The sequence below is a fragment of the Nicotiana attenuata genome, unplaced genomic scaffold (assembly GCF_001879085.1).
Source record: "Nicotiana attenuata strain UT unplaced genomic scaffold, NIATTr2, whole genome shotgun sequence".
NCBI classification, from domain to species: domain Eukaryota; kingdom Viridiplantae; phylum Streptophyta; class Magnoliopsida; order Solanales; family Solanaceae; genus Nicotiana; species Nicotiana attenuata.
This window is the reverse complement of record NW_017670592.1, coordinates 264526-277627: the sequence shown is the minus strand read 5'-3', so window position 1 is coordinate 277627 and position 13102 is coordinate 264526. Positions and strand designations below refer to the sequence as shown.

The window sequence follows — 13102 nt, the reverse complement described above, 5'->3', positions numbered from 1 at the left end:
GAAAGAAAACAGAATAACATGTTAAAACAATAGAACCTAATTCTGGAATTTGATAAACTGATATTACAATAAATTTTACTGCTTTGATTTGCTCGTTGCAATGCCGATCAACCCGAGAAAGAGAGATGCAATTTAATTTATTCAATGTGTGTTTGAGACTATATAGCTTAGTAGGAAGAAACAAAGAGAGTATAAAGTGCAAGTTTTCTTGTGAGAAAAGCAAAAAAGAAGAAGATTATTTGGATTATACATGTAAATTATCCAAAATGTATCTACATACACTTTCAATTACATATATAACAGATATAGTTCTATAGATCTTTATTATTTTTATATTAAACTATTTAATATTTTTTTCAAAAGATTAACACGTAATAATGGAGCCTAAAATATATGGGGCCTAAAGCGGTCGCTTCATCCGCTTGACCTTGAGTTGGCTCTGCATGAAAAGTGGCTAAATTTCGATTACTTTTGAAATTGTCGCTATTTTTGAATGACCACTTGTAAATCTGGCTATTTTTGAATTTCTCCCTCAATTTTGGGATAATTTGGTGAAGTTTTGAGGTGGTTTGCATTAAAAATTCGAAGTAAAAACTGAACATGAAAAAAATGATATGTGTATCACATATGTATCATATTTGTATCACATCACATGTATACCTGTGTGTGGGATACATGCGTGATACATGTATCGCAGAAGAATTTTTTGAACTCGATTTAATTACGAATTTTGATACAAAACCAGTCCAATTACCTCCAATCTTCCTCAAATTTTGTATATTGACTTATCTGCTCGTTTTCAATGAATTTCAACTATACCCATTGAAAAAGCTCCTTTTTTGCTTAGATTTTTGGAATATTGTATTTTTATTTTTATTTTTTTTTTTGTATTTCATCACCTTATTTGCTACCTCATCCATGAAATTTCCTTTCCGCCTTGCATCTAATGTTGCTAATCACGCTTTAAAATATGGAAGGTGATTTTTGCAAGTGATTCTTTGAGAGAAAGAACCTTATATATTTGGTTTTTAGATTTTTATATTTGCTTGGCTAGTTTTGGTAAGTCTATGACTAATGGCTAGAGGTTGGTAAGTTAAGACTTATTTGGGACATCTGTGTAAGTTTCCCTCAATAAGACTATTGGGCATGGGTATGCAAACTTAGGGCTGCAAATTAGACTTGGGTTAGATAGGCAATACTTTTGGTCCAACAAATTTAATTTGGATAGATAATCATAGGCCCACGAGACAATCATATATACTTGGAAATGGAATTTTTATATATATAGCCAGTTGGATTCACTGTTTAATTTTTCTAGCCTGTATAAATAGATTATATATTGATTAGGATATACATATTATATATATATATATGTGTGTGTGTGTGGGGNNNNTGTGTGTGTGGGGGGCGGGGGGGGGGGCTATATTTATTTTAAGCGGTTGGATGAAGGGCTACTTAGGTTAATTCTTCTTGTAAAATCATGTGATTGAGAAAAATATTCGCCAAAACCTCAAGCCCAAAAAGAAAATCATTAGTAATAAAAATTGGTGCATTGACTTAGGAATACTTCTAAAAACAGGACACATTTATATATATATATATATATATATATATATATATATATATATATATATATATTAAGTTACAAATTAAAGTAAAAATATATATATATAAGCTAACCATGATTAGCTAATAAAAGTATATCTATAGATGTCTTACCTTTGATTTATTTGGTGTAATTATCTGTGTACTTTTTTCTAGAGTTGGCAATATGGGCTGCCTAGCCCAGCCCATGCAGGGCTTGGCATTTGACAGGTTGGGTTGGGCCGGCCTACTGTTTTGATGGCCTTAAAATGATCGGCCGAACCCATCCCTACATGGGACACGGGCTCCCACGGGCCGGCCACCATTTTTAAAAGTTATTTTTCATATTTTTAAAAATTTAAGTTCTAACCTAAAATACTGCAAAACTTAATAACTTTTGATATTGTTCCAATAGATTACTATAACATGCAAAAAAGGAGGACAATATTTTTTTCATTAAAAGTTAATACTCAAAACAAACTACTCAAAAATATTTTTAAGGTGCTCATGACATATCAAACACCAACAAAATCATCTTCATCAAGCACATTTGAATCCTCTTGTGAAATAAAGATATCTTAACATCTTCATCTTCATCTAAATCTGTAATTATATGCAACGTTAATTAGTTAAACATTAAGAAATAACTAAAATTTTAAGAAAAAAAATTATTCTATTCAAAATATTATCAATTTGAGATTGGACTACTCTTCTCATTATTATTTTATATATATTTTATATATTTTTAAGTAAATACATTATTAAGCCCACGGGCCGGCACAACCCAACCTCGGTCAAGCCTTATGGGCCACGGGCTTACTGGCGAACAAGGCCTTATTTTTAAGAAAATTTTGCCTCCTATAGCAAATGTTGACACCTTATTTATTATAAATAAATACCCCTTTAAAAAAGTATCTCCTATAGCTACCTTTTAATTTTATCAAAATATCTATTTATGGCCACTTCCTATCATTAAGCCATTAAACGTTCTCTATAATATTTTTCTGTCTCATTCTTATATAAAACTACCTCCTTAGTAAACCCTAGCGTATGTTCTTGTTTTCTTTTCTTGCAGGAGACTGTGTGGCCATGCCCTATCATTATTCACGAGTTCAAGTGCTGGTATTAGCAATTAGTGCTCATTCCCTTGAAGAAGTAGTAATGGTAGGCACAAAAAAGCTGCCCAGAAATTTCGACAATGAATAGAATGCTGCCCATACTTTCTGCCCAGAAATTTCTCTAAATACAAGAAGCTACAAATTGGCAGTATGTACAAGATGCTGCCCAGAAATTTCGACAAAAAGGCTTCTCGATACAAGGTCTTGGAAAAGAGCAAAATGGATCTTACGAAAGTAGACAAAATTGTCCGATGATGTTCTTGACGAGGAGAATTTGCATGCTGAACAGGAAGTTGTTGGAGACTTGGCAGACATGCACGCTAGATAATGTTTCCAAGCTGCAAAAATCACGTCGCTACATTGAACAACGATTCTCCTTTATCAAGAACTTTGCAACTCCGGTGGCCGCTTGACAATTCCAACGGAAGAGTTGATTCTTGTATTCAGATGTATTTATATGTATTCGATAAGGCATACCTGATTTTTATTTTGTACAGTGATTTTTGACTGTTGTATTTGGATGTATTTAATTTATTTGAGTTCATACAACAACATTTTTAAATAGATTGTTAGTTCTAACTGTATTCATCTATATTGTCAACCTAACTGTATCCATCTGTATTTAAAATAAGAATACAATGAATACACTAAAATACTCTCAATACAAATAGAAAATCAATGAATACAACCAATGAAATGTATTTAGATTGTAGAGAGTGACTTTTAGATGTATTAAGATTTTGTTAGAGAAACATAACATGAAGGAAAGCATATATTATGAATACAACATTATACATGCTGTATTTTTTTGATTATTCAGATGTATTTTTTAATTATAACAATCTATTTTTCGTTTGAGAAATCTTTTCCTTAACTGGATTAATAATTTTGCGTGTTATAATTGAGTTGGTTGAGTTATATTAGGAGTTTATCACGTTATTTGATTCACTTTCCGTTTTTAAACAGTTGGAGAGGCCTATTTTTACGCTGGATTCATGAATACATCTCACGAATACATATGAATACAACGGATGACAGCTGGCATGCCCTGTTTTTTCGCCGAGTTTTGCTACTGTATTCGTGAATAAAGTAGCTTGAATACATCGAATACATTCCATAACAACTGAAAAGATAGCTATGGGAAGTAATTAAGTAAATTGTAGCTATAACAAGTTAATAACCACTAAACTGTGGTTTTTGAAAATTTCTCTATTTTTAAATGGGTTCCAAATTTTTTAGCTCAATCCTATTAAATCACGGGTTTCGTTAGGCCGGATCAACAGGCGAAGCCCATATTGACGGCTCTACTTTTTTATTTATGAATGTGCAAAACAAAAAGGGAAATTACCAGCTATGTCCATTTATAAGTAGCTCATTACAAAAATTGACCAATTGATAAAATATTACTAATATTAGCCAAATTAGCCAATTAGCTATTTGTAGCAAAAAATATCAAATTTTTGCTTTGTTTTGAGTGGGTGTTATTAGAATAGATTGGGCACAACTTAAGGAGCTTGAATCTCAGTTTTGGGATGATTTGGTGAAGTTTTGAGGTGGTTTGAATTGAAAATTCGAAGTAAAAGCTGAACATGAAAAAAAATGATGTGTCTCACACTGTGTATCATTTGTGTAGCACATATGTATCAATTGTGTATCACATGTATATCCATGTATACCTGTGTGTGTGATACATGCGTGATACATGTGTCGCAGAAGACTTTTTTGAATTCGATTTAATTACGAATTTTGATGCAAAACCAGTCCAAATCACCTCCAATCTTCCTCAAATTTTGTATATTGACTTATCTATATATTTTCAATGAATTTCAACTATACCCATTGAAAAAGTTCCTTTTTTTGTTTAGATTTTTAGAATATTGTATAGATTTTTATATTTCATCACCTTATTTGCTACCCCGTCCATGAAATTTCTTTTCCGTCTTGTATCTAATGTTGCTAATCACGCTTAAAAATATGGAAGGTGATTTTTGCATGTGATTCTAGAACCCTATTATTTGGTTTTTCAATTTTTGTTGGCTAGTTTTGGTAAGTCTATGACTAATGGCTAGAGATTGGTAAGTTGAGATTTATTTGGGACATTTGTGTAAGTTTCCCAAACTAAAATACAATGATAATTTCCAAAATATATACTATGTAATATATTTGTTCCGCAAACCTCCGAGTCCTATGTGATAAGGGATAACAATATTGGGCAACAATTCCTTGTAGCTTTACCAACTTTTACGTATAAAACCTAAATAAAATTTATTTCTTCTCCCCTTGTGAAAATCTCACGTCCATATTATTGTGATTCCACAGATTCTCTATAATATTGATACATTTTGAATACCAATCAAAATTCTTGAATATGATGCATTCTGAGTCGGCGTGAAATCTGCTTTTACCATTGCAATTTATGAGTTTTAAGGTAAATATGTTCTAACAATTCTTGATTCTGTTAATACCATAACTAGACAGCTGGAATTACTTGCTATTTTGTTCATTAATTGATCTTATGATCATGAAATAATTCTAGTTTATCTTGTTTCTGGGAGATTTTCATTAATATTCCTTGAATCTGCTATGATATAACTCCCGCTATGCGCGGGGTTCGGGAAGGGTCGGACCATAAGGTTTATTGTACGCAGCCTTATACTGCATTTTTGCCACGGCTCGAACCCGTGAGCTCCTATTTACCTATAAATGTTTATATCACTTGAGAAATTAGCATTCATATTCTGTAATTGTTGTTTTCCAGTGATTGGTAATTTATTATTGTAAAAGCATGCTTCTAAAGTTTATGAAAATTGAATATTTTTCTTGATTCCAATAAAGGGCAGCCCGGTGCACTAAGCTCCCGCTATGCGCGGGGTTCCCAAGGGTCTATTGTATGCAGCCTTACCAGCAACTTTACCATTCCAATATGCTAAATAATTTTGGAAATTCACTTTTCTATGTTGCAGAGAAAACATTGTTTCGGTATAACCATCTGGTATCAGAAACACGCTTGCCTGACTAGTCCAGATTGGCGCCGTGTAGGGCCCACTATAGAGAGAAGCGCTCCCTACCAAAGACAGTTGATATTGGTTTAGTAAGAGGAAAAGATGTTAAGATTATTGGCAGAAGTAGCTAATATTGGCAACTCAAAATCTGCTGAAGAAGGCCTTATAAGTGCTATGCTACCACTGCTTAAACTTCTTTCCCTTGCACTTTTCGGATTAGTTTTAGCTCACAAGAAATTCCAAATTGTCCCAAGGGAAACATTCAAATTGCTTAGCAAACTTGTATTTGCACTTTTCTTGCCATGTTTGATCTTCACTCACTTGGGGCAATCGATAACGCTTGAGAATTTCGCGCATTGGTGGTTTGTACCGGTTAATGTGTTGTTAAGCACACTAGTTGGCTTTCTCTTAGGAGTATTAGTGGTGATCATATGTCGTCCACCTCAAGAATTTACTCGATTCACGATTATATTTACTGCATTTGGTAACACTGGAAATCTTCCGCTAGCTATAGTTAGCTCTATTTGTCATAGCGCGGATAATCCCTTTGGACCTGATTGCAAGAGGAATGGAGTTGCCTATGTTTCTTTTGCTCAGTGGGTCGCTGTGATTCTGGTTTACACGCTCGTTTATCATATGATGGAGCCTCCGATGGAGTACTATGAGGTTGTTGAAGAGGGAGTTGAAAAGGAGGTGGACCAACAGATGGATAATGAGGAGAGTAGGCCTCTTCTTGTTGAAGCAGAGTGGCCTGGTATTGAGGACAAAGAAAATGAACATTCAAAAACACCCCTTGTCGCGAAGATCTTTATGTCTGTTTCAAATCTTTCGATATCCAATACACCTGATATCGAAAACAATATAGTAGAAGATGCAGGTGAAAGTCCCAAGTCAATTAGGTGTTTGGCAGCACCTAAAGTTGTGAAAAAAATGAGAACAGTTGCTGAACAGACTCCTGTACAGCACATCCTTCAGCCCCCGACGATTGCTTCTTTACTTGCAATAATCGTTGGAATGGTTCCTCATGTCAAGGCGTTTGTCTTTGGATACGACGCTCCATTGTCTTTCATCACGGATAGTTTAGAGATCTTAGCCGGTGCAATGGTGCCATCGGTCATGCTAATTCTAGGAGGAATGCTTGCTGAGGGGCCTAACGATTCCAAACTTGGTCTTCGGACTATGATTGGTATATCGATAGCAAGACTTTTGGTGCTTCCTTTGTTGGGGATTGGAGTTGTTACGTTGGCTAATAAGCTGCATTTTCTTGTCGAGGGTGATCATATGTATACGTTCGTGCTTCTGTTGCAGTATACAACGCCAAGTGCAATCTTATTGGGCGCAATTGCCAGCTTGCGAGGTTATGCAGTAAGTGAAGCCTCAGCACTTATTTTCTGGCAACACTTATTGGCACTCTTTTCCCTGTCATTATACATTGTTGTTTACTTTAAGCTATTCTCTTTTTTCTGAGCTGAATTTCGAGCAGAGTTACATGCTCTTGATTGTCATTATTGTACGTAAATGTCTGTCTTAATCCATTGAAAAACAACTAGCTACACTCCTCCATTTTCGGAAGATCATTAATGTTATATGTTATGCATTTAGCATAGCTTCACTTATATTCTTTTTTGCTTGATTAAAGTGTCTTATATAATCAGTTTAAGCAATTGGTTTTGTGGTAGATTTTCACTCTCCATGTTTGCTGAGAAAATTTTCTGACAGCTACTGTACTCTGTATATTTCCCCATATCTTTATTAGTAACTGTAGTTTTATGGATTTTTAGTCCATGTTACTAAGACTACTTCTTTAGCCGAGGGTCTTTCGGAAACAACCTCTCTACTCTCTCGGGGTAGGGGTAAGGTCTGCGTACTCGCCTCCCCAGACCCCACTTGTCGGATTTTACTGGGTTGTTGTTGTTGTTGTTGTTGTTGTTACTAAGGAACTTGATACTCACCTATGTCAGCCTATTGTAATGTCGATACTACAATAGGCTATTGGAGAGTAGCAATTGTAACCTATGTTAGCCTATTGCAACTTGATACTAACTATCCATTTAGCCTTGCTATTGACAAAGAACATTACGCCGAGGGTCTCTCGGAAACAGTCTCTCTACACGCTACCTTCCCCAGACCATAAACTGTGAGAATACATTGGGTATGTTGTTATTGTTGTAGTATTAACAAAGAACATTACAATAGCAATCCATGTTACTAAGGCTAAAAGGTTATGAATTTTATGTTAAAGCTAGACATAACAATTGCAAAAGATAAACAAAATAATATAATATTGTCATAATCGAAAGGGAGAAGGTCCAAATTTGACCCTGAACTATGTGAAATGGCCAAGATATTTTCCCCGTTAATAGTTTGGATCAAATGTGTCCCGGTCGTTACCAAAATGAGTCAGATCACCTTATTTCCAAACGAAAAATCATTAGAGGATAACTAATTATATTATTTATCTCCAGGTACTGTCACGTGTCCACCGCCCGACTTACCCGTTTGAACATAAGAAATTTTCTCTTTTTTTCGAAAATTTTTTAATTTTTTTTTCGAAATCAGCATTTATTCATAAAATTTTCAATTTTCGCTTGAATATGCATTTTGGAATTTTTCGAAATTTCGAAAAACTTCTAAAAGCTATTTTTCAAAATTTTCACTCAGATTACTCATAAAACTTCAAAAATAACCCAAAATTATATTCATGTCCAATCACAACTCTAATTTTCAAGTACCATTTTCACTTGAATTTTTTTTCCACTTTTTTTGGAATTTTACAATTCTTATGTCCAAACGCCCACTTAATTTAAAACTCATCCTTTTTACGGATGAAATTAAAAAATAGCCAGATTTACAAGTGGTAATTGAAAAATAGCCACAGTTTCAAAAGTAATTGAAATTTAGTCACTTTTTATGTAAAAATAAATTTGAATGAAAACATTGTCAAATTCCGAAAAATATTCCAGTATGATATACTGGACTTCCAGCATAATATGCTGGAAGTTCATACAGAGGTGCTCCAATCTCCGGTATATTATGCTGGAACTTTTCTTGTGTTGGAATTCCAGCATAATATGCTGGAAGTTCATACATAGATGCTCTAATCTCCAGTATATTATGCTAGAACTTTTCGTGTGTTGGAGTTCCAGCATAATATGCTGGAAGTTCATACACAGGTGCACCAATTTCCAGTATATTATGCTAAAACTTTCGATGTTACAGCAAAATAGTGGCTAGTTTTTAATGGCTTTGCAAACGCTGGCTATTTTTTAATTACCAGTCTGAAAACTGGCTAGCCCGTGCTATTTTCACTTTTTTTACCGGCCCCTTCCCTCCCTTTTTACCCATACCCACTCCCGCTAAAAAGCGCCCCTTTTCTTTCCAAATGGTTATTTAATAGAATAATCGAGGCATCGATGAACTTCTTACGAGAAATTTTCAACGAAAAAAGGTGCTCTCTGAACCGAACGTGAAAGTTGTTTTCTATCAGGGGCTGGTTTATTTTGCTATAGGGGCCATCTCCTGTCATCCCTTACCTATGGTTCGGCTTTTCCTGTAAGTCTACTCTCGACTATCCATAAATCGTTGTTATCCAAAAGAAAACTGATTAACGAACATGAAGTATTGAGAAAATAAGATTACAAATTGAATCAGTTTTGTTCCTGCAAGATGTAGATTTGGGTAGTTGGGGAATAATTGTTCTTGTCTAATCTTCCAAATCCTATATAAGAATGTGAAAAACGTGCCTTAGGAATTAGGACTGTGGTAGGTCTCAGTTTTGACTGAACGAAGGATGAAAGTGCATTTAATAGAAGTTTGGGGGGAGAAAACTGACAATTCCAGGTCCATTTTATCAATTGGTCATTGGTTATTTGGACCACAGAACCTTTACCAAATCTAGAGATTTGAATTGAAACTTATCTAAATCAAAAGTTATAATATGATTTTTATTCTCTTAATTAAAGGAAATAAATGCAAATAGAGAAAGACCATTTGACTAGGCCAAAGAAACTTTGAATTGGGATGGTCAAACACTTTATTCTAATTCAAGATGGCATTAGAGTTCTTGCCCAAATAAGAAGTGCTTACCTAGAAAAGAAAATATGTTTGACTCAAAGTTTGTGGAAAATGTGAATTTCATTTTCAAAACTAATTCCTTATTTTATGCAAAAATCAACATATTATGGTGATTGTTTTTATTTTCTAATCTTGCCTTCAAAGGAAAAAAAATATTTATGATCTTTATCTAACTAGTTGAATTTTAGTTGATTATCCTGAAAATATTTTTATATTTTTTCAAAAAACAAAAAAAAAAATATTAACCTTTAAGCTTTGAAGCATTTCTTTCTATGGCCTGTAGGTTTAACTTATATGTATTGACTGTAGAAATAATTTTACTATCAGATCATCTAAAAGAAAATTAAAGTTAACAATCTATAATTAATGGAATATAAGTAAACTAGAACATAGGCAAATAATCTTTTACAATAGGAGGTTAATTGTACTAATTTATCTTTAGTTTGCACAAGAAAGTCCAAAATTTTAGTGGTTTTCCTAGGGGGCAAAAGAACAAGGACAAGATGCTCCATGGATTATGGAGAAGATGTAGCTTTTAATCAAACAATGAGACTCTAATTACAAAATATTAGAATATCCTTAGAATAATCCATTCAATGTCCATAAGTAAAGTAGACTTCCCACATGTTGCTATCCTAGAAAAAAGAAACAAGATTGCCTTAGTTCATTAACAATCAAAAAGCATAATCATGGAAAACTATGTATTAAAAAAAGCATCTAAGAAAAATTTCATGAATTTATGACAGATAAATTTAAAGTTTAAAGCTTTTTTAATCATTAGGTACTCAAAGATCGCTGACACAATTAGTTTATATTCAGCCAGTAAACCTATTTAAAATAAAGAATTTACCTTCTATCAAAATATTCTTTATTTTCAGAGCTCAAACTTAAAACCTCTAATTTTGAAGTTAAAAGAGTTACAAAAATATTTACAATTGAAATTTGGGTATATGCGGGGAATTGAAATGAAAGCAAGATGCATGCCTTGTTTCCTACACCTAAGTATTAAGTACTATAGTAATATTTAATATTAGAGCTATCTCTATATATGGATTCTTTTCACATGGCCCCATTAAAAAGAAAAAAAAAGACAGAGAGTTTGTGGTTATATAACTAAAAATTAATTGTCCCCACTTCATAATCAAATCTGCTTCTGTGGTCAACTTCACTGATTTTATCTCAATGCTTACGCAAATATCTTTGAGTGTACTTATATTTGATAATTTTTAAGTTGATGATCTTTTTGGGTTTCTCATCTGATTTTATAGGTCGATTAATGTTGATTAAGGCAAAGCGCTTCCTACTAAAATCACTCCTTTTCAAGATTCGAGCCTGAAATCTTTGATTAAAAAATTGGTAATTACAACTTACAATAATTAGTTTGAGCTATACGTTTGCACGCTACTATTCGGCAAAAACTTACCCCCATCGAGTGTATACACCGGCCATTAAACAATCAACACATGTCACTTTGTTTAACTAGAATTATTAGTATTTAACTATAGTTAACTAATTTTGGATATATTAAATATAATAATATTCTACTAAAATACTTAATGTTTACACATCTCCGTTATGCTAACAGTAACATCAAATCGACGGTACTTTTTTGTTTTTGTACCACCAAGGCCATCATCGGCCATTACGCCAGTACCAACATAATTTTTTTTCTTTCTACTTGCTGTAAGTATAATTAGTTATACAAACATATTTTAGTTTTTATCTGGAAAATTTTTTTTACCTCTGATTTAATATCGTAGCTATATTTATAAAAAAAAATTACTGCATAGTTACAACTAATAATATATGCTTACCTGCAAAACTTGTCTCCCATGATATGTACTTATGGTTGAGTTCTTGGCAGAATATTTTGCATTACTTTTTTCCAGTAACTATCATTATAAAGGTAAATTCAATTTAAATCGAGCAAAACACCATTATGCTTTATGAAAGATTCTTGGCATTTAAAAGTAGAAAATATAAAAGCTTAAATAAAATTTCTTTATGTTGTGGCTCTTAATCTGAATATTGTTTCGGAATACGCAATGAACGAAGAAAGAAGAACTCTTAGACCTTACTCCTTTTTATTTCTTTCTTTTTATCTTTTTTATTTATTTAAAATAAGGCTTTTAGATCTTAGTTGTCTTTTATGGTTAGCTTAATTATATTGGATGTAAACATCCGGTGCAGGTAAGTTTTTTTCCTACTATTCGGACTTTCTGAATTGAAGATTGTTAAGAAATTAAAAGGAGTTAGCAGAACACAGTATTTTGCCAAACAAACAATAAAATGAAATATTTCTGAAAAATATACTATAACTGTAACAATCCGGCCGGTCGTTTTGAGTGTTGTAGCCCCGTTCCCGTATTTAATGCTCATTTTATGATTATCAGTTGCTGTATGACTTGCCTAGTTGGTTCGGTTCCGGGGAGGATTCGGAATGAGTTGAGACACTTAGTCTCAAGGTTGGAAGTTTAAGTTGAAAATGTTGACCGGATGTTGACTTGTGTGTAAATGGATCCAGAATGGAGTTTCGATGCTTTTGTTAGCTTCGTTGGGTGATTTTGGACTTAGTAGTGCGTCTGGATTGTGATTTGGAGGTCCGTAGTTCATTAGGCTTGAATCGATACGCGATTCGTGGTTTTAGCGTTGTTTGATGTGATTTGAAAGATCGACTAAGTTTGTATCGTGTTTTAGGACTTGTTGGTATGTTTGGTTGAGGTCCTGGGGGCCTCGGGTGGATTTCGGTATGGTTAACGGATTGGAATTTGGACTTAAAAAATGACCGAAGCTACAAATTTCTGGTGTCTGGTTTCCTTCATTTGCGATGGAAATACCGCGTTCGTGAAGAGTATTTGGAGGCAGGTGAAGATTTGTTTTTCGCGTTTGCGAATAGGGAACCGCGTTCGCGAAGGTCTGGGGAAGTTGTGCATCGCGAACACGAGAAGAGGGTCGCATTTGCGAATAAGAGAGAGGGGATGGATAAGACCTCACGCATTTGGTCTACGCGTTCGCGATAGGGGATTCGCGTTCGCGAAGCTTGGGGTCAGTTAGTCATCGCATTCGCGAGTGGTATCTCGCGTTCGCGTAGGAGGTTTTTGGCGGCAGAATGGTTTGTGCTTTGCGAACGCGAGGCACCTTCCACGTTCGCGAAGAAGGGTCGTCTGGCCAGAACATAAATATTTCAAAACGAGGGTTTGAGTTCATAACACAAATTTAATTTTGGGAGCTTGGTTGGAGGCGATTCTTGGAGAGATTAAGGGAGTGATTGGGTAAGTGATTATTTCTTAGTTTTGGTTAAATTCCATGTTTATATCTTTGATT

General features: G+C 34.0%; 1 protein-coding gene across 1 annotated transcript; it reads left to right on the top strand.

Moving 5' to 3' along the window:
• The first annotated feature begins 4886 nt into the window (after nucleotides 1-4886).
• Nucleotides 4887-7327, top strand: LOC109241342 (protein PIN-LIKES 2-like). The gene is made up of 2 exons (XM_019408075.1): nucleotides 4887-5130; nucleotides 5666-7327. The coding sequence occupies exon 2, from the start codon at nucleotides 5807-5809 to the stop codon at nucleotides 7169-7171; it is 1365 nt and encodes a 454-aa protein (XP_019263620.1). The 5' UTR covers nucleotides 4887-5130; nucleotides 5666-5806; the 3' UTR covers nucleotides 7172-7327.
• Nucleotides 7328-13102: the final 5775 nt, after the last annotated feature.